Source organism: Brienomyrus brachyistius, chromosome 22, assembly GCF_023856365.1.
Source record: "Brienomyrus brachyistius isolate T26 chromosome 22, BBRACH_0.4, whole genome shotgun sequence".
NCBI classification, from domain to species: Eukaryota; Metazoa; Chordata; class Actinopteri; order Osteoglossiformes; family Mormyridae; genus Brienomyrus; species Brienomyrus brachyistius.
In genome coordinates, this window is record NC_064554.1 from 8,065,054 (window position 1) to 8,085,089 (window position 20,036).

General features: G+C 44.1%; 1 protein-coding gene across 1 annotated transcript in view; it reads left to right on the forward strand.

Annotated features, from left to right (window-relative positions):
• Window positions 1-20,036, forward strand: part of LOC125718016 (protein sidekick-1-like) — a 284,877-nt gene that overhangs the window by 236,171 nt on the left and 28,670 nt on the right. The window contains exons 18-26 of the mRNA XM_048991479.1: window positions 2,398-2,513; window positions 2,831-3,026; window positions 7,415-7,513; window positions 8,863-9,054; window positions 9,642-9,763; window positions 13,696-13,796; window positions 14,630-14,780; window positions 15,705-15,942; window positions 16,983-17,098. Of these exons, the coding sequence (XP_048847436.1) occupies window positions 2,398-2,513; window positions 2,831-3,026; window positions 7,415-7,513; window positions 8,863-9,054; window positions 9,642-9,763; window positions 13,696-13,796; window positions 14,630-14,780; window positions 15,705-15,942; window positions 16,983-17,098 (1,331 nt within the window). The remainder of the gene's footprint in view (window positions 1-2,397; window positions 2,514-2,830; window positions 3,027-7,414; window positions 7,514-8,862; window positions 9,055-9,641; window positions 9,764-13,695; window positions 13,797-14,629; window positions 14,781-15,704; window positions 15,943-16,982; window positions 17,099-20,036) is intronic.

Consider the following 20,036-nt stretch of genomic DNA (forward strand, 5'->3'; position numbering starts at 1 on the left):
AACTTCCGAGAACATTAAGAATGTGACATGTGATGTCACATGTATCCATTCTCAGAAACTAATCACAGAGCCTTCTGAGGGGAATATTGAATGAAATCTCAACATAGATTTTATTTGTTGACTCATTTCAAGGTTTGAATTGCTCTGGTGTTGGAGGTTAGAATGAAAAGCATTTTCCTTTGCGCCATTTTTACTGTAATGCAGCTCTAGACCATTTTTGACACAAAACTCTTGTACTGCTGTCAACATTGACTGACATCTAAATAATACCAAAGTAATAGCTGGAACCCCACTATTTTTTACTCCTCTTGTCCTGTAATCTCTTATTTTCTCTAGCGCAATAACATACACATGCCTGCATGCCCGTCTTTGTAAGGACTTCCTGTTGACAGTTTTTAATATAATGATCACTAGCACTATTCTGACCTAGCTAAATAATTTCCCCACACATATGTCAAGTTACAAAAGGCCACAGAGAGAGCCTGTTTTAAAAGAATGCAAAACAGTGGGCGGAGCTTGAGGGGTGGGGGGAGTTCCAGGAGGGTGGAAGCCCCTGGGGTCTGCAGGGACAACTGAAACAAGAACCTGTCCCTGTTCAGTCTTGCAAAACACTCACAGACCAAGTTACTTGCAATCCAAGGTTTTACTGTACTTTTAAAATTTGCTTGCACCATACTTACTTGCACCTTTGCTTGCACCATATTTGCTGTACTGTATTTGCCCTTTCTATGTTTTGTGCTTTTTGTACAAAAAATCTTTTGGTTAATGAATTTCCCTGTTTGCAGCTTTTTTGCCAAACAGTTCACTGCAATAAGTGAAGAGGAAATGTCGGCACCGGTCTGGGAGCACAGTTTTCTTTTAGTTCCTGCTAATCTGACCAATGACTTGTTAAGACCACTAAAAGATCACTTAGCAGTTCTGGGGTTGGCCCTTTTCTTTTTGCTCAGGAGTGTTCATGTTCTTCTGGGCACTAGTGCCCTACATTCTTGCTGCTGCATGCACCAGAACAAAGATGGTGACCAGTAGCGATGCATTGGGTTTTGGGGCTTCATATTTTGCTACGCCTGAATTTCTTACCACCTGCACATTTCATCCCCTGGATGCCCTTAAAATTGTCTTGTTCCTGTCTCCATTTGAAGTGTTTTGTCTGTCAGTTACCTGTCATTAAGATCCAGATTTTTCTGTAGTGTTTTATTTGAACGCATTGAGACGTATCGGGGACGTGGGTGTGGATCTGGGGAGCCCTGTGCTGTTACGCCTCACCTTGCCGTTCTCGAGGTCAGCTGCAGTGGACCTCGTTGGCACTCAGAACCATTTGGGCTTCAGGGCTGAGTGGTACCGCCTGCCCAGAGTGTAAACATCACCCCCTGAAGAGAAAAAGAGAAATTTGTTCCCAGGGGGACCTAAAACATAAGGGGGATTGGTGACAGATTGTGATCCTTATAGTCTCTGAACAATGAAACTATATGGGTGATTATCAGTGCAGGCACGTCTCCCTGGGGTTTGTGTGGCCGGGGAGCTGGGGGTGGATTTATAACTCGCAGTATACACCCTCCCAGTGCTCTGCAGGTGGGTGGCCCATGGACCTCATTAACTTACTGCCCACCGAGGGATTGGACCGCAAAGGTTATCAACTTGCTGAGTATTAATATCTAGTGCGTAATCACGTTCATTATTGTTATCAGACCTCCACTTCAAACCTTACTTTTTGCCTTATTATGTTTCCTGTAGATGCTTTTTAAATATCATGCTTGGCTGTTATTGTTTATCTTACTTCCTCTCCTCCTCGTGATCCCCTCCTGCCCCCATTTCATCCTGCTGCTTTCTAATGGAACAGGACAGAGCTGCCTTATCCCTCGTATAATCAAATAGAGGTCCGTGGAGAATGACACCCTATCTCGCGGGCTTATCAGCATCCCTTAATAAAAGTCAGCCTGCAGAATGCCTCGATGGGCTTATGCTGTAAGCCTGAGAGACATTATTGGCGTTCTCTGTGGAACAAATCAACATGTGGTGAGATTGAGCCCTTTTAAAATCAAATGCTTTTTTTTTTTTTCCTTGCCCCCCTCCCCCCCCATCACAGTAATCCATCACAGTAATCCATCACAGCCTGATCACATCAATTGATCATCATCAAATGCACTTTTTCTTTTTATCTAATATTGAATTGGCCTTGCCGGGAGATGCTGTCCAAAGTAATATTGCTGCTTTTAGTGGGAAAATGCAGGATGTTATGTTCCAGTCGCCCTACATTTTGTTTCCCCCCGAAAGGCTAATCGGCATCACTGTGGCTCAAGACCCATCTGCTAATGTGCAAATCGGAGCGGCTCCCTAAGCAGAAGATGAGTCCCTTGTACAGACACTAACAACTTCCCGTTTGTGTTCTTCTGTCCTCAGTGCCGACGGCCCCACCTCAGAACGTGGAGGCCAGGGCTGTAAACTCTACCACAGTGAAGTTCACATGGAATCCACCTCCTCAGCAGTTCATTAATGGTATCAATCAGGGCTACAAGGTAAGCTGAAAAGCTGGCAAGTGGACGATGAGATGGACACTTCTATTTCCATTTAAAACGTGACTATGACAGCATAGAATTGCTGTTAGACTGACACTTTGTTTTTCCCTCAATTTAGAGGTGATGTTGTTTTTCAAACTATGACTCCATGTGAGTTCAAAGGGTCCATTATTATGACTTTCTATGTTCATTAGAGGTGCCTATAACAGACTCTGTAGGGATTGTAAAAGTAAGATTTACTCTTGCTTTACAATGGTAGACTTGAGATAACAGGGGACTCCCTCTCTTTCTGCAAAATCGGCCTCCCTTTCCCCCAGATCTTGGCCTGGCCGGAGGAGTCGCCTGGGATGGTTACCGCGGTGACAGTTGCCCCTGACTTCCATGGCACGAGGCACTTGGGCTACATCGGCAGTCTGCGGAAATTCACGCGCTACCTGACTGCAGTGCTTTGCTATACCACGCCTGGGGATGGGCCCAGGAGCACGCCTCAGCCAGTGCAGACGCACGAGGACAGTAAGTGCCTGCAAGGGGGGTGGGATTATATATGTATGCTACTGCATCAGTGCCTCATGAATTTGGTAGATTATCAATAGCTATTCTAAATATTTAGACATAACCTGAGCTTTCTCTTGCTATCTCTCTTACTTATTCTAATGCGAATAGCGATCTTCAGGTGAGGGCAGCATTACACATCCCCAATGCAGGTAAAACAAAGAAAGGTGACATGGTTTAATTTTTTGCTGAATTAACCTAATTTTAAAAACTTTAACACTTCCGACAATGAAGTATTGAAAAGAAGACAGATTACAGATTTAGTCTGTGTGGTTTTGTTTCTACAATAAGATTTCAGCAAGTTATGAACTGAAATGCACGAGAAACATACACAGCATCGCAGACGATGTTGTCGACCCCAGAGGATTAAGGTGTTAAAAATTCTGGTTTCAAGTGACACAGCTGTCTGTGAGGTGCATTGATGCTAGGGTTGCACAATGAATCATTTTTGAATCACAATCTCACTCCATTCCAATGTGCAATGTCCAATGTCTCATTCTAGGACTCCATTCTCCATTCCTCGATCCCTGCGCGATCTCATTGTTACCTGACAGTGATTCTGCCATGTTTACAATTAGAACATTAGAGATATGTTGCATAAAAACAAGTGCTTGTTTTTCTCCTTAAACTGTGTTCATAAATGTCAGGACTATGCTGCACCACATGATAGGAAGTGCAGGCAGAAGATCGGGCGTTACAGTAAAAATGCTGATATGGTATATGTTTAACATTTCTTATGTTTGAAAATCAGTTGACAAAAAAATGGTGGCAGAGGCTGTGTGTTGTAATGCGGGTTGAAATGGAGAATGAGGTAGCAGTAATTAGGGCAATAAGAAAAATCAAAGACTACAAAATTCAAGTTAAGATTTCAACCACACGTGAGTGTAATTATTCATTTAAGAGGTGTCCAGCAGATAGATCACTATAAAAGAACATTACTTAACAAAGAAAACCCCCTTCCCATTTAATGCTGTCAGAAATGGCACCACAGGGAAGAGAAATGTCACAAAACCTGAGAAAGGAAATCATTTCTTTGCACAAAAAGATGAGGGCTACAAGAAGATCAGCAAAGCTTTACATATCAGTCAGAATACTGCAGCAAAAGTGATCCAAAAATTTACGAAAGATGAAAGTGTAACCATCTCACAGAGATGTCCAGGCCATCCCCGGAAGTAAACACCTCAACAGGAGCGTCTTCTGATGAGAAGGGTTGAAGAAAATCGCCATGCAAGTTCAGTGCAGTGAGCTAAAGAAGTAGAAAGCCAAACTGGAGGGACTGTTTCCCATGACACCATACGGCGCACACTGCAGAGGAATGGCATGCATGGGTGTCGTCCTCGATGGAAGCTTCTCCTAAAGCCCACACACAAAAAAGCCTGTCTAGAATTTCCCAGGGCCCATGCTGAAAAAGATGAAGACTACTGGGACTCTGGAGTGATTAGACAAAGATAACTGTATTTGGAACTGATGGCTACAAAACTGTATGGTGTCGTAAAGGTGAAGATTTCAAAGAAAAATGGATGGTGCCTACAGTGAAACATGGTGATGGCAGTGTCCTTACGTGGGGCTGCATGAGTGCTGCTGGTGTCGGGGAGCTGCATTTCACTGATGGTATCATGAACTCACAGATGAACTCACAATGATCCAAAACACACATCTAAAACTACTGCTGCGTTTCTGAAGAAGAACAAGGTGAAGGTGATTGAATGGCCAAGTATGTCTCCTGATCAGAACCGAATCGAATACCTATGGGGAATTCTGAAGTGACAAGTTGAGTATTACACTCTATCCAGCATCCAGGCTCTAAAAGAGGTTGTTCTTGAACAATGGAAAAAGATAGATATTGCAATATGTCGCCAACTTGTTCATTCCATGCCTAGAAGAGTTGGTGCTACAAAATACTAGATGTAGTACAGTAGTTTTTGTTGCGGGGTGTATTAATTTTTACTTCAACTAATTTGAGTAAAACTTCATTTTGTGATCTAAGTTATTATTATTAACCTTAATTTCATGTTATGGAGTTAATCAAGTGTTCGTTAAAACTCCTTGTGAAAATTTTGGAAATTGTTATTGTGTTCATTGAGATATCGATTAAACTCTTACTTTTGAAAGGCGGCATATTCATTTATGCTGAGCACTGTATATGTGTGTATATATATATATGTGTGTGTGTGTATGTGTGTATTTCAGATATTTAGACAAGTCAGGTGGAACATTACAATGCAACTGTCAGAAGGTTGCAGCATTTTTTTGTGGCATGTTGCATCTTGCATAACATTGCCATGTGTGATGGATGTCTGTTGAACATGAATGAAGACACATTAGAGGACTTGAAGACGTGATGCTGAACTGCATGTGCCGATGCTAACAAAGGAGTGTACGCCACGGGCAAGGAGGGGTCAGCTGGCAGAAGAGCTAAATCTTTTGTAGCCTTTAGGAATCTAAATTGTGAGATGTACAAAAATAAAAATCCTATTACCTTTATTTGAACATTTTTAAACAACCTAAAAACTGTAGGTTGTATTTTGTATTTTGTTCGAACAAAGATTGCACCTTTATTTATACTTTGTGAGCTGCAGACCCAAAATTAAAAAAAACATACAAGAAAATAATGACGTCCCCGAATAATGAGTCCCTCTCGATCAGCAGCAAGCTTTTGTTATCCCAATCTTCTGACATCATCATACTGCTTTTGGCCCAGTGTGGCTGAACTCGTGATGCTAGAAAATGAGGACACACTTGCTGGTGCCTCATCCCACACCAGCCTCACCTTGAAAGGCTTAGGTGGAAGAGTGGCGTTCCCTTAAATGATGTGTTCGCATTTTAACTTTGAGCACGAGGACGTCCATTTCCTGGGCTGAAAACCGACCTGGTTTGCCAGGTTAACACGTTGTTAAAACAGCAATCTGCAGTAGTGCATGCACCCCTGCCTTTTATGGGTGAGGTGAAGTGCCATTCTAATTGGATCATTGCATGTTACACTCAAAACAGACCTCTGAATAATTAAGAGAGTTATAACAACCTTTCTGCAGCTTGCACTTGCTCAAAGTCTGGTTTTAACTCGCAAAGTGGATTTCGACATGCCCATACTACTGAAATTAAGTTAGTGGAAAAGGGACTCTGTTCCACAAATGGAAAATAACGAATGACGTCGAAATCAAGCAGGAGTTTCTAAATCTATAGGTTAAGTTAAAAATAGTGTTAGACTCGCTAAGAAGAATGTCGAAAGGAAGGTTGCATTAAAGGCTAAGGATAACGTTAAAAGTTTATTCCAACATTTAACTCCAAAAGAGCTCTAAAAGCTGAAATTACTAATCTACAGGATAGTAAGGGTCTTGTAGTTTAAAATGAAGCTGGTGTAGTTAATGAGTTTAATGATTGTTCTCAGACGGACAACAACACGACACATATGTTAATGACAGACCTGGGGAAACAGACTTGAATGCGGACTAAATGCACTGGACTGACTAGATCAAACTGGAAACAGCTGGTAAGAAGCGGGATTCACATGAGGGTAACGAGGTGGGCGTGGTACACATGAGGACTGGACGCGCAGGTCGTGACATATAATAAATAGTCTGAATATATTATATGTGCAGTTTTCTTGGGACTGACACGATATGTAAAAGGTTATGACCGCTGATCTTTTTATTTCATTGTGCCTGTGAGCTTATTTACAGTACCGTACATCCAGCATACAGAGGAAGGGGATGGGTATGGCGTTGAAAGGGAACAGCTTTAGTGGTGGTCATAAACATAACAGGGAAGCCAAGTCATATTCTAGGAGATGAAGTGGATTGTATCGCTGTGTGGAGGTGAATAGATTAAAGTACCTCTGAAGCCACTAAATGTCATTGGCATCTGATTATCTTGTGGTCGAATTTGTGTTGGATTGCAGCTGTAATGGTTCTGGTGTGTCGATGGGGAGAATCGACAGCAAAACACAAGGCAGGAAAGTTAAACGAGCACGGAGAATGTAAATCAGGACATTGTAATGGAGTCAGTCTTCAAAAGCTCCTTATCTGCTGGCTTGGGGCATCTGGATGGCAGACCCGAGAGTGGAGGAGACAAACACTCAAAATCAGAGAGGATGATGTTCGCATTTGCCCACCTCCTGCATGAATGTGGTCTCTGTATGGATTACTAATGAGTTTCCCGAATGCAAGAGCACGGTGTTACCATTTCATACACCATCAGCTCTCCATCTCATTCCTGACTGCTTTCTGCACCATCACAGTCTGCAAGCCGTTACAGTTCTGTGGTTCCGCTGGGTGGAACCCCCAACACGTGCAATGTATCACCGTTATAGCTGTGTAATGATACCATGACTTCTGGTGTTATTTTTCCAGAACCAGGTCCAGTGGATCACCTGAGCTACACTGAGATTCTGGACACGTCCCTGAGGGTAAGCTGGCAAGAGCCAGCAGAAAAGAATGGCATAATCATAGGTGAGGCGCCAACTGTCTGCTGCCTGGTACATTATGGGTAGTGATGTCATCTCCCTATGTTGTTACTCCAGTCCTCATCCATGATTGAATATGATCAAACGTGTCAACATCTTTTCGTTTTCTCTATACCATAAAAAAGTTTTCTTTTTTTTAAAGGGGAGATAGCTGCAGTCTATTTCTAATTTGTTGTCAAAACCCATCAGACCTTCCTATTGTAAACCGAATTATTTTTCATAATGCATTTATGTATCCATTTTAAAAACATTGGGGTCCTTCCGGAATGCATTCATCAATTCAAATCCAGATCAGGAAATAGAACTGGAGTTCGGGATGGAAAAAAAAAAAACTATGGGGAACAGAACTGAAGATGAATTTGAGTTTCAGGGAAATATAAATTCCAACTCCAGTTCTATTTCATGATTTGGATGGAATTGATGAATGCATTCTGGAAGGGCCCCAACCCTGACGTGTAGAATTAATTTGTCGAATAAAAAACAGGCCTTCTGTGTATGTCTTTATCAAATGGGTCATGACTTATCAGGTTATTTTAATATCTCTTATGTGATGGGAAGTTTTTGTCTATTCTGTCTGAATGGAAGACTGAGTGCATCTCTTCACACATAGCTAGCATTGTGAAATGTGCTCCGTTTTAATTTACCACATTTTCCGCCAGTTTAATGGACATGCTTGCAGCTTCCCCTCCATCGGGCCTCTGCATAAGATCCATTAACCACCATCAACATTTGTGTCACACATAGGCGGGAACGTGACTGTCCGTCACACAGAGGGTTGTTCACAGAACACGGGAGGGGGGGGGGACGAGGTGGGAGGAAGGGGGCGAGGTGGTCGTGCTTCACCTGTGCTTCCCACCATAAACCAGGGGAGGGAGACTTTATAGCTGGGAGGGCTCCTGATAGCAGCCCTATGGGGCTGGTTTCCTAAGTGGGCTCAGCTCTTTCCTGGGGCCCCTCCCGGCACCGTCTTTGATGTATGAGCCCTATGATATGAGAGGACGGTCTGTGATTGGGAGCAGTGCTGAGAACAGGAAAATATACTAACCAACACATTGCAAATGAAACAGGACCTCCACCGGCTATTAGTCTGAGTTAGACACAGGTTAGAGACATGCTCCCAGGTCCTGGGCATTTTCTACAGGCGCAATGCTTTGTGATATTTCCGAGGTGGGGTCAAAAAAGCAAGCTTCTTTTCTCCACTCCAGTGCCCCTGATCCTATCCTCCTGACACATGATTTCTTGTGGGCGAGGGGGCTGGTATGATGCACAAACGAAAATAAAAGATAAATGGAAATGGAAACAGATTTTCTGACACCCCCCCCCCCTATTCTGCAGGCTACCTGATTTCCTGGGAAGTACAGGGGGAGATCTCTACACGGGTGTCCCGCACACTGCCCAACACTACACTGGACTACAAGGTGACCGGCCTCACCTCGCTTACCACCTATACCTTGGAGGTTGCTGCCATAACGGGGGTGGGCCTGGGCATCATCACCTCCTCCACCATCTCCTCAGGTGTCCCTCCAGGTCAGTCCCCCACCGCTCCTCTCACCCCTCCCTACAGCCCAGCACTGTAACCACACAATTCAGCATTTCAGCCTCACCCTAGTTGTTGGAGTATGAGACTAACCCCCACGCACTCCGCCATGCTCCACAAATCCTCAGACTTGAGTTGAGCTCACTCCCTTGACAAACAGAGCTGAGATCCTGTTTATTATCCAAAAATCTCCCCCTGGAACTGAAGTGGGTATCAGATGGTATACATCCATTTGGCAGACAGTTCACAGCTTTGCCTAGAATCTGCATAAATATGAATATTGATCTCTAAAGATTACTGTCACTACATGGCTACTTATATATGTATTATTATTATTATTATTATTATTATTATTGGCAACCATTAATCAGATGTCTGAAATATCCATTTAAACATTGTTTATTTGTTAGAGCTAGACTGACTCTGGAAGATGCAACACATTCAACTCAAAGCCAAGCACTTTAGACCTTGTGCCAACATACAGTATCCTCAAGGTGTTTAGATTCAGATTGCGTATAAACACGACAAAAGCTGATAAACCAACAAGCTCACTAACTCTTGTTCTGCTGCCCTTCAGAACTTCCTGGGCCTCCATCGAACCTCATTATCTCCAAAATAAGCCCACGCTCTGCCACACTGAAGTTCCATGCAGGGGATGATGGAAAGACCTCCATCTCCAAGTGGATAGTCGAGGGTCAGGTGAGTGTCTGGTGCCGGCTGACTGCATAGTTGAGAGTTAGGGCTGTTTATGCTCTACTTATGCTAACAATATGTAACCAGTGCTGCTACTCATACTTACCCGCATAGTTTATGTTAGTGTGGAGGTTTAAAGGTCATGACCACAAAGGGGCAGTATGAGAAAACCATCTTGGTTGGCTTCTTCATTTCCGGGTTTTCTTGTATGTATGAGGTGGTGGCATGAAATGTTGCACACTCACTGCCTCCACAGCGAACTCCACATTTTGTAATGCCGTTGCAGCATTCTCTATATTCTACCCGCTGCTCCACATCATATTGGTACTCCGCTCTGCCACATATCACTTTACTACCTCATGTAGAATGCTGCATTATATGTTGTTGGATATCTCGTAGTAGTTAGCATTTTGTACTTAGCATTATGGCTGCATGATACTGGGAAAAAATCCAATTTTTTGTAATAAATATGGCATTATTTACTGTAGTTTACAAAATCAATTTCTCAGAAACATATCCATTTATGAGTGATTTTAACATCAAAACATTTTTTTTTTCTATAACAAAATAAACGTTAAGGGGCGGCATGGTGGTGCAGTGGTTAGCACTGTCGCCTCACACCTCTGGGACCCGGGTTCGTGTCTCCGCCTGGGTCACATGTGTGTGGAGTTTGCATGTTCTCCCCATGTCGTCGTGGGGTTTCCTCTGGGTACTCCGGTTTCCCCCCACAGTCCAAAAACATGCTGGGGCTAATTGGAGTTGCTGAATTGCCCGTAGGTGTGTGTGTGTGAGTGGATGGTGTGTGAGTGTGCCCTGCGATGGGCTGGCCCCCCATCCTGGGTTGTTCCCTGCCTCGTGCCCATTGATTCTGGGATAGGCTCCGGACCCCCCGCGACCCAATAGGATAAGCGGTTTGGAAAATGGATGGATGGATGGAAAATAAACGTTCTAGAGAAATGTAAACCCCACTCTTAGCAAAGTTTCTTACCAAGATTTCTAGATACTAGAACTGTATTGAGAACTAGCATCGCTTATGAAAGTAAGCAAGGGAAAACTTCACTGTACTTTGTACATATGACACGACGAACTTGCCATTAAATTGTGAAGATGCTGCACACAACAGTGCTCAGAATATTTTTTCTCTTGCCTCTTAAAATATTCAGTCTTGAACATTTTACAGTCACTCATTCTTAAAAAAAAAAACAGATGCTACATTAACACTACCTGTACCGTGTATAAACGCACAGGCCCGAGGCAAAATGTGACCATCCTGCCCCCGAGATTATCACTGGTACTTGCATACGTGTAGCGTTAATTCCGCACATAGGTGCACAGACGGCACGTGGAACCAATACAGAAAACATGTGGCAGCCATGGAGTGTACACACACGCGTTATTAGCAAGGAGTGCGAACCGTCCCTTAGCTGTGTGCAAGGCTGCCGATTGGCTGCCTTCTCTGTGTAATTCCATCATGGGCAAGACTGCAGATTAGAGGCATATACATTCTGAGAATGTTTATTACATCTGGCTTCCCGAAATATAACATATTCTTATCCATGTCTGGGGATTCTGGTGCTGCTTGTCGATTAGCGGCCGTGTTCTGAGTTGCTTACTGTGAAGCTCAACCTGAGTCTTGTCCATGCTGAGCCTCTATTTGAACTGCTCCGTAGCTCCAAGGCGAAAATCTGCCCATATCACCGTCTTCTGCATCTAAAGGATTAAATTAAAATTCTTCCTACTGTCAGACTGAGCACCCTAGATTCTAAATATATGCATTAAACATTAAACATCGCATTACTTTGACTTTTAATCGACAGTCAAAATTCATTTATTTCTTATTTTGGAAAACAAATCATTTTGTAAATGGAAATACTCTTTGAAACTTTAATGTAAGAAAATGCTATTTAGCACATAATAATGCAAGACTTTCGAAAGACTGGTTATATAAATATATATAGCTGTGTAATTTAGAGACATGGGAAGTGATAAATTTGGCTGAACGCCCTTGATGTCTTTGCGTACATGAGCTCTGTGCCGCCCTCCGCAACCCAGTTTAAGATTGAGGGGGTGAAGCGGTTGGTTTAATTACTGTTATGTTTTCACCCAGATGGCCAGTTTGTTGGCCGACATCTTGCAGACTTTTTTCCACATGGTCCTTTGCCAGCAGTTTTCTGAGCACAGTAAGCCATTCCCAAGGTCGAGTGCACTTTCCCTACCGCTGGTCATGGAAAAACTAAAAATAAAAAATAGACTGACTGATTTCCAGGCGGCCCTACCTGAACAATTATTCAAGATTCAAGAGTCATATGCACTATAAACAGTGAGTTCGCTATGCAGTGAGAGTCTTACTCTGTTTTACTATGTCCTTCCACTAACACAAAAACACAGATCAGATGTCCAGACTAAGGTGTCGGAAACAACAGCTCTGAATTCCCCAGACAGTCCTGTCATTTGGTCTAGCCATCTAATATGTACTTGTCCCATCCTCATCAACTTCAATTTCTAGTATTCAATAATTATTGGGAGTACTAATAATAGTAAGTACTAATAATAGTAAGCACTAATAATAATAAATGTGTTTTTACCTGAATGCCGTGAGTCCTTGTTGTGATCTCCAAGTATTGGGACATTTGTCTTAACACACAAATGAACTTGATGACATCCCATTCTTAATACATACAGTACTGTACAATAGGCTTAAATATGGAGTTGGCCCGCCAGATGTTCCTCCTCTCTCCTGTAAGTTGTCTCATCACTCCCAGTAACAAGTCCAATGACTGTGGCATCATCAGCAAAATTGATGATAGTGGTGCTGTTTTAGGAGGTAATACTGGTGTGAGTAAAGACCGAGTATAGCAGGGGGCTTAGCCCACAGCCCTGGATGGTCACTGAATTTATACTCTATATGTTGGTGATGTGGTTTACAATTCAAACTGAGGTCTGCCTGTTGGAAAGTCCTAGGATCTAATTACAGAGGGTGGGTGACAACCCAAGGATGAGGGGCTTGTTAGTCAGTTTGGATGGATTAGCTGTGTTAAATATCGAGCAGTAGTCAATGAACAGCATCCATACAGAGCTATTCTTCTCTAGATGCAAAACAACTGTGTTCATGGCAAAGCTGACAGCATCCTCTGTGGACCTGTGTGTTCGATAGGCCATGCACTCAGTTCCTTTGTACCTTGAGTGTTTATGCCAAGACCTCCAGTTCGTGGACCCCTAAATAAACCAACAGCTTTTTTATTCCGCTTCACCACGATCAGAAAAATATCAGTATATTTCACCTCAGCACAAGCAGGAATAACTGAAGGCACCACGAAACGGATCCATACTAAATGTGAACCAAACGTCCTCATTTGCTCTGCAGATTAGCAGATCCATACGTCCAGCCAAATACACCATACATGAGACCCTAGACCCATCAGAAGCCAAACGGTGCAGCCTGAAATGGTATATGGCAGATAATGAAGAAAATTAGTATAGTACTGTCAGGAAATTCATATAAGTGCAATATTTGTGGCTAGACCTTTTTTATTGTGCCCCAGTGAGTGTTCTTTAAGGCAGTCCTGGGACATGTGGGTGGTAGAGTGTGTTTGGATCTCCCGGCTGTGTGTGGGTTATCCCCTGCTTTAAGGTTACTACCAGACCTCTTATGCCCATCTTACCTATTGTGTGTTTTGTCATTAATATCCAGTAGTACCTGAGCAGAGTTCTCAGCTTTCAGTAACTTTGTTAGCTGTAAAGCTGTAGGGATATTGTGGCGGATGTGAAGGGGGGGTGGGGGTTTGTTGGAGTAGATACTAGGATGGCAGTGACAACTGGTTTCCTAGGAGTATGTGTGTGTAGGGAGTGGCGGCCAACCTCGCAGTCTGTAGCTATTAAGGTTCTTTCCTTGCATCTCCATTGCTTCTCTGAGTCCCAATGCATTTACCTCCACGCAGGTTGGTGAGGATGAGGACTGGAGGGTCCTCTATGAGAAGGAGAACGAGCCGGATGCCCAGATGCTGGAGGTGCCCGACTTGACCCCTTTCACCTACTACAGGTGAGCACCAGCTATGGGCCCCCACCCCCCAGATCCTGTCGCTCTCTTCACAGCCACTAAATGCTCAGCTATTTATAATACCTCAGTCGCATTTCAGAAAGTTACATAACTATTGTGCGACTGGGTGTCAATTAATTTGAACCAGTTAATCATTTTGAGTGGAGGAATATAATGTATAATTATGTTGGTATTAAGGTGTGGAGTGTTATCTCCTCATGAGTATTTACATCGGTGCAGAATATGGAGGTTGTTGGATGATTAACCAAACTCTACTGTAGCTGAAGGAAACAAGCTTTTTTTACTGTATCCATCCATTTTCCAAATCGCTTATCCTACTGGGTCGCGGGGGGTCCGGAGCCTATCCCGGAAGCAATGAGTACGAGGCAGGGAACAACCCAGGATGGGGGGCCAGCCCATCGCAGGGCACACTCACACACCATTCACTCACTCATCATTCACACACACATGCACTCCTACGGGCAATTTAGCGACTCCAATTAGCCTCAGCATGTTTTTGGACTGTGGGGGGAAACCGGAGTACCCGGAGGAAACCCCACGACGACATGGGGAGAACATGTGGCATGTGTCTCCGCACACATGTGACCCAGGCGGGGACTCAAACCTGGGTCACAGAGGTGTGAGGCAACAGTGCTAACCACTGCGCCACCATGCAGCCCCCTTTTCTTTTACTGTATATTAAGTCAAATTTATATTTTATTGAATGAAGGGTATAAATTGTAACTATTCCACACTGCTAAAGTTGTCCTTATGAAACTGTACTGAATTGTGAAATGTGGGGAAAACGAGCGACTTGAGCACCTTCTGTCCCCCAGGTTCCGGATGCGGCAGGTGAACATTGTGGGAGCCAGCCTTGCAAGCCATCCCTCGCGAGTCATCCAGACCCTGCAGGCGCCCCCAGACATGGCCCCCAGCAGTGTGACGGTGCGCACGGCCAGCGAGACCAGCCTGTGGCTGCGATGGGTGGTGAGGCTCGCAGTCTGCACCGTCGGCGAAACCCAAACTCACCCGGAGTAGCGCTCACTCGACTGCTATCAGTGGGAGCAGAACAGACAGGAGGACTGACTCAGGAGGAATATCACTCATGCTAATTTTCCTGCCCGCCATAATGAAAGACTGCACTGTCTAGTTAATCATGAGGAACTCCAGACGTAGCAGGTTGAAATGAGAGCTCCAGAGTCACCCCCACTCGACTGAATGCGTAATTCTTTTGCTGTTAGGGTAGGAATTGATGCAGCTTCAATATCCATTTTGTGGGAATGTTAAATAGCATAAAAAGGACTCTGTCTGCACCATAAGTGTGTCTGTTACCGTGTTTACTGTTATGTTACGGAAAAATCATATTGCAAATGAGAAAGAAATAAAATAGAAATATTTAGACATAAAAAACATGATAATATAAATGAGATTTTAAGACATGGACATTAAGGCATATACAAAGAATCCCAGATTCTGGTAAACACCTAATTGGTTGGGAAAGATTCTGCAAATGGGGAAATAAATGGAATGAACAGTTTATTAGTAGGTGTAGTTTGAGGGTTACTCTGCAATGTCTCATGTAAAATATATATTTATTGAATTTCACATTTCCAGTTGATTCATCCAGTACTTCTAGAAATTGTACAGGTTGGTGAGCGTATGAGGAGTTTGTATTTGATGGGCGGAGAAGGTCTGGGGAAGACAATGCTGTCGTTCTGACAGCCTCCCTTTCTAGATAAATTAGGTCTTTTAAAGATGTACTTAATGTTAAATGTGCAGAATCGGTTTCCCAGTCTGTGTATCACTGATTTGTCCCTGAGGAGGTTTTTTGTAGGATGAGGCTAGACTCTGTGCTGTGTTCAGTCCAGATGGACATGTAATCGCTTCACTTCCCCCACCCCATTTTCCCAGCCCCTGCCGGACTCGGAGTACAACGGCAATCCCGAGACTGTGGGCTACCGAGTACGTCTCTGGAGAACAGAGCAGCATGAGGAGGTGCGGAGCCAGGTGGTGAGTGACCGGTTGGAGAGGGAGCTCACCCTGGGAGGCCTGGAGGAGTGGACCGAGTATCAGCTGCAGATCCAGGCCTTCAATTCCATCGGGGCCGGACCCTGGAGCGAGCCAGTGCGGGGCCGCACGCGCGAGTCAGGTGGGCACTCTCCCGTTCACTTCTCACTGGGTCATCGTTCCTGCAGAAGGCAGGGAACTCTACTTTTAACCGGCCTTTATGTGCAGAAGGTCAGCTGCGTTACACACCCGGGACACATTTCACCATCCCTGTCATTTTTGATCCTTATCAATTCCTCGTCCGTCTTTATATTGCTTGTGTTCTTGTGCCTTAATTAGATGTCTCTTAACAAGGAGCCTCGTTGCTATTATTCTGAAGCACTTCACATTTAACCACATATTTAACTTCTCAGCGAATTTAATCCATTGTGCCGCCACCCCATTAATGAACTCATCCGTCGTACCACTTTACCATCAGCCTGCCTGCTCAAACACCGCCTGTGCTCGGCGGGTGGCTGAAATTATGACATTAATACTGTATGCCCCCTGCTTGCATTACTGTTTTATGATCATTTGCTAGAGGTTTTCTTTCATTTTACTACCAGGGAATAAAATTCTGTACTTCTATGCGATCGCTCGTCTGTTTTTCCCCTGCTTTCAAAAAACATTTTGTTTTCTTCTAAGTTGAACATTTTTCCCACCTTTGCAAGGCCTCCAGCTTTTCCCATTGGGCTGAAGATCATGTCAGATTAAAGGTCTCTCCTCAAAGGCCTCTCTGATGGACATCGCAAAGTGCAGATCACCCTTCCACTCTCTCTTTCATGTCCTTTTGCGGGACGCCCACTGTGGGCTTTGTTCAGTCTGAGTGCTCATCACTCGACCCCTATCATGGCAAGTCAGGGTCTCGGTGACGTAAAGTGGCTCTTTCCCACCTAGGTGGCAAGCGGGAGAAGAGTCCCTTCAGATCGCAGTCACGCTGGTGGCCTGGTGAAGTCTGGCAACCTGCTAGAAATCTGTCTGCATGCTGTACTCCCCCAAGGCACACACACACACACACCTTACAAAAATTCCAGTTGTCTTATCTGACAGGTCCCAGGTGCTGAATCTGTTCGTCTGATGCCCCTGTTATAAATAAGATTCGTAACCCCTACTTAAAAACGATGTTATGCCTTCTCCCCACAGTGCCAAGCGGGTTCCCGGAGAACGTGACAGCAGAGGCATTGGGATCCACCAGTATCCTAGTCACATGGGGGCAAGTGCCTCAGCGGGAGCAGAATGGACATATCCTGGGATACAAGGTAGCAGAGTTTACCCTTTCTGTAGCCTGGTGGATCATCCATTTCTTATTTTGTCCATTTGAAAGATACTATATACAGGAGCCTAGACCTCAGTTTGTTAGCAGGTTATACAGCTTTCAGTTCAGGCAGCAGACCATGTATAAACAGCAGATCAGCCAGTTGTCCTGTGATGTAGGCTTTGCACTGCCTGTCTTCATGCGTGGCTTTATCAGGGCGATGGAAAAGGCAGGATGCTTTCCATAGGGCAAGCGGGCCAGGTGAAGCTGAGTTAAATGATCTTAATGTGCAACCCCCCCACCCCGGAATCCAAGCCTGGAATAAGATGACCGTTCCCAGACAGAGGTTAATCCCAGTGCACGACTTTCTGAGGCTTGTGCTTCTTGGCTGAAAACGCCTCGTGGAGAAGGGAACCTGTACATTATCTCACTGTACCTCATTAGCTATCAGGTATCTTTGCTGCTGGGTGGAGGGGGTGCAGAAGAGATCATCTCCATTAACAGCTGCAGTGATGCGGCGAAACTCGGCAAGTGAACGGCAATGAAAGGGAATTTGCAGTCCCGCTAGTCTGCCTTACTAATGACGCCTGTGGTTTATGTTTCAGCATTTCAAATCCTCTCTTTTTTATGCAGGATGAGTTCAGAGTAGCTGGCCAGGCACTTCTGTTAGTGATGAGTCATGGTTAAATATGAATTGTGGTCAGTATCCCACACTCTTGTATATCAGTTAAACACGGGAGAAATGTTGATGGAAATGTACTGACTGCTGCTGAGATTAATTAAATCCATCCACCCGTCCTCCAAGCACTTATCCTGAGCAGGGTCACGGGGGGATTAATGAAATACAGGACCCCTTATTCAAATCTCAGACAACATTTTTAATTCACAACCAAAACACTCAAATGCTAACAGATGTCGATTATGAATGATTTATGCTACTAACAATTATGGTAATTTATAATGGAGTCACCTATACAGGTGGTAAATCTCTACAAGACCATGTGCAGATTTCTGTGTTCGATATCTATGCTCCCTATATACTCTGTCTAATTCAATGCTTTCTCTCTACCCTGTGTGTCTGTGCTCTGTGTCTATATTCTGTCTCCGTAGCTATACTCTATCTATGCTGAACGTCTGTTTCTATACTCATTCTCTCCTGCAGCCATATACTGTATGAGTAGCATGCAATTCGTAATAAGTGCGTAACACTCAGTACAATTAAATTTCCCATATCCTAAGGTAAATCAAATGTAATAAAACAGAATCCCATCTCACCGTGACCCGGTACTGGATAACTAGCTATGGATAGATAAGTAGACAAGACAGATCAGTTTGTGTAGAGCAAACGATCTGTAAATGAAGACAGTGTAATATACAGCACCAAATTCCAAAGGAAAATGAGCTCTGTATATCCTTATTACCCTGAGGCCTATTTACATAACATTTGTTACCAGTTTACTTTTCCCTGAATTCATTCTGAATCACTGGGTTTGAGATGCCGTCTAGGCCATATTTAGGGCAAACTCTTCCACTCACATACATATAGCATGTATGCAAAAAAACGCTCTGCGAGAGGAAGAGTTTGGAATATGGTTTGAACACCATCACGTAGCGTGGAATAACTCAGTAGCTGCAAATTGGCAGTTACTGAAGTTAATGTTTAGTAATGTTTGGTTAGATTTTTTTTCCTCATGAATTCTCCCTGGTTCAGTAAATACCCCGATGACACTCTCACACTCAGATTTTATGAATTATCATACAGAAGTTGGTTCTGAGCATGATGAAACATCATGTAAGTGTGCTTTTTTGTTTCTACACTCAGAGGGCTCCTCTCCGGTGCTGTCTGATCTGGTTTGAGCGGCCGGTGACTCCCAGGGCTTTAAAAGCGGTTTAAATGGGTAGCTTAGGATCCCGGGGTCCTGGGGCTGCGTGTTTATGCTCAGACGGGAGCCTCAGCCCTCTGTTTGGGAGCGATACACTTAACCGGCTGCACTGATGGGTAAACCAGCTTGACAAGCGGGCAGCTTTAAATAAATTTATTAAGCAGATAGTTTGTGTCATATAATAGCATGTGTGGACTTCCCAGCAGGCTCAACATTGGGGGGTGGGGAGACTTTTTATTCTTCATACTTTAGAGTTGTTGTTTCCTTGTGTGTGTCCTCTTATGGCATTTTTCCATATTCCTTTTTTTCCCTGTATTGTAAACCATTTTGTATCTGTGTACTTATAATGTGTTGCCAAACACTGTTGCCAAGTGCCTTAGGGTTTGTTGTGGTAGGTGCTGTATAAAACTAAATTGAATTTAATTTAAAAAGTTGTAGGTTCCCTGGACTGTGTCTTCCTCCCCCATCTCAGAGATATGATGGGGACTGTAATCCAATGTCTGCGTGTCAGTAACACAGACTGGCTGCTATTCTGGCATGATTTACGCCCTGTAGGATCCCCACGATAGGCGCTGGACTGAATACACCAATAGTATGCCATGCCAGCGTGGTCTGTTTCTGGTTGGCTGTAAGCGACAGTGGGGAAGATTAACAGTGTGGCAAAAACTGGTTTTGCTAGCAAGCTGCTTTCGAATGTGGGACGCCACTTTGCAGTCCTGGAAACCTGGGTCTGATCCAGAAGCAATGAGCATCACTGTGAATATTGAGATTATGCTTCATTTTAAACAATAAGGCCAATGGGCTCTGCTTTCGTACTGACTTTCAGTGGCGGATATCAGCATCCAGACTGGCACCTCCATATTGTCTCATGTTTGAGGTCTGTGCCCCTGGCCCGACTCCCAAGCTGACCCCCCGCCGCGTGTCATTCAGCGCGCTCGCCAGTGTCCTCGCTCCTACCCCTTCAGAAATCGACAGGCCCATAAACATGTTAATTGAAAATCCGCCCCCCCCATCCTCTGGGACCACAGGGCAAGGTGTGAAGCCATATGCTCAGTGCAC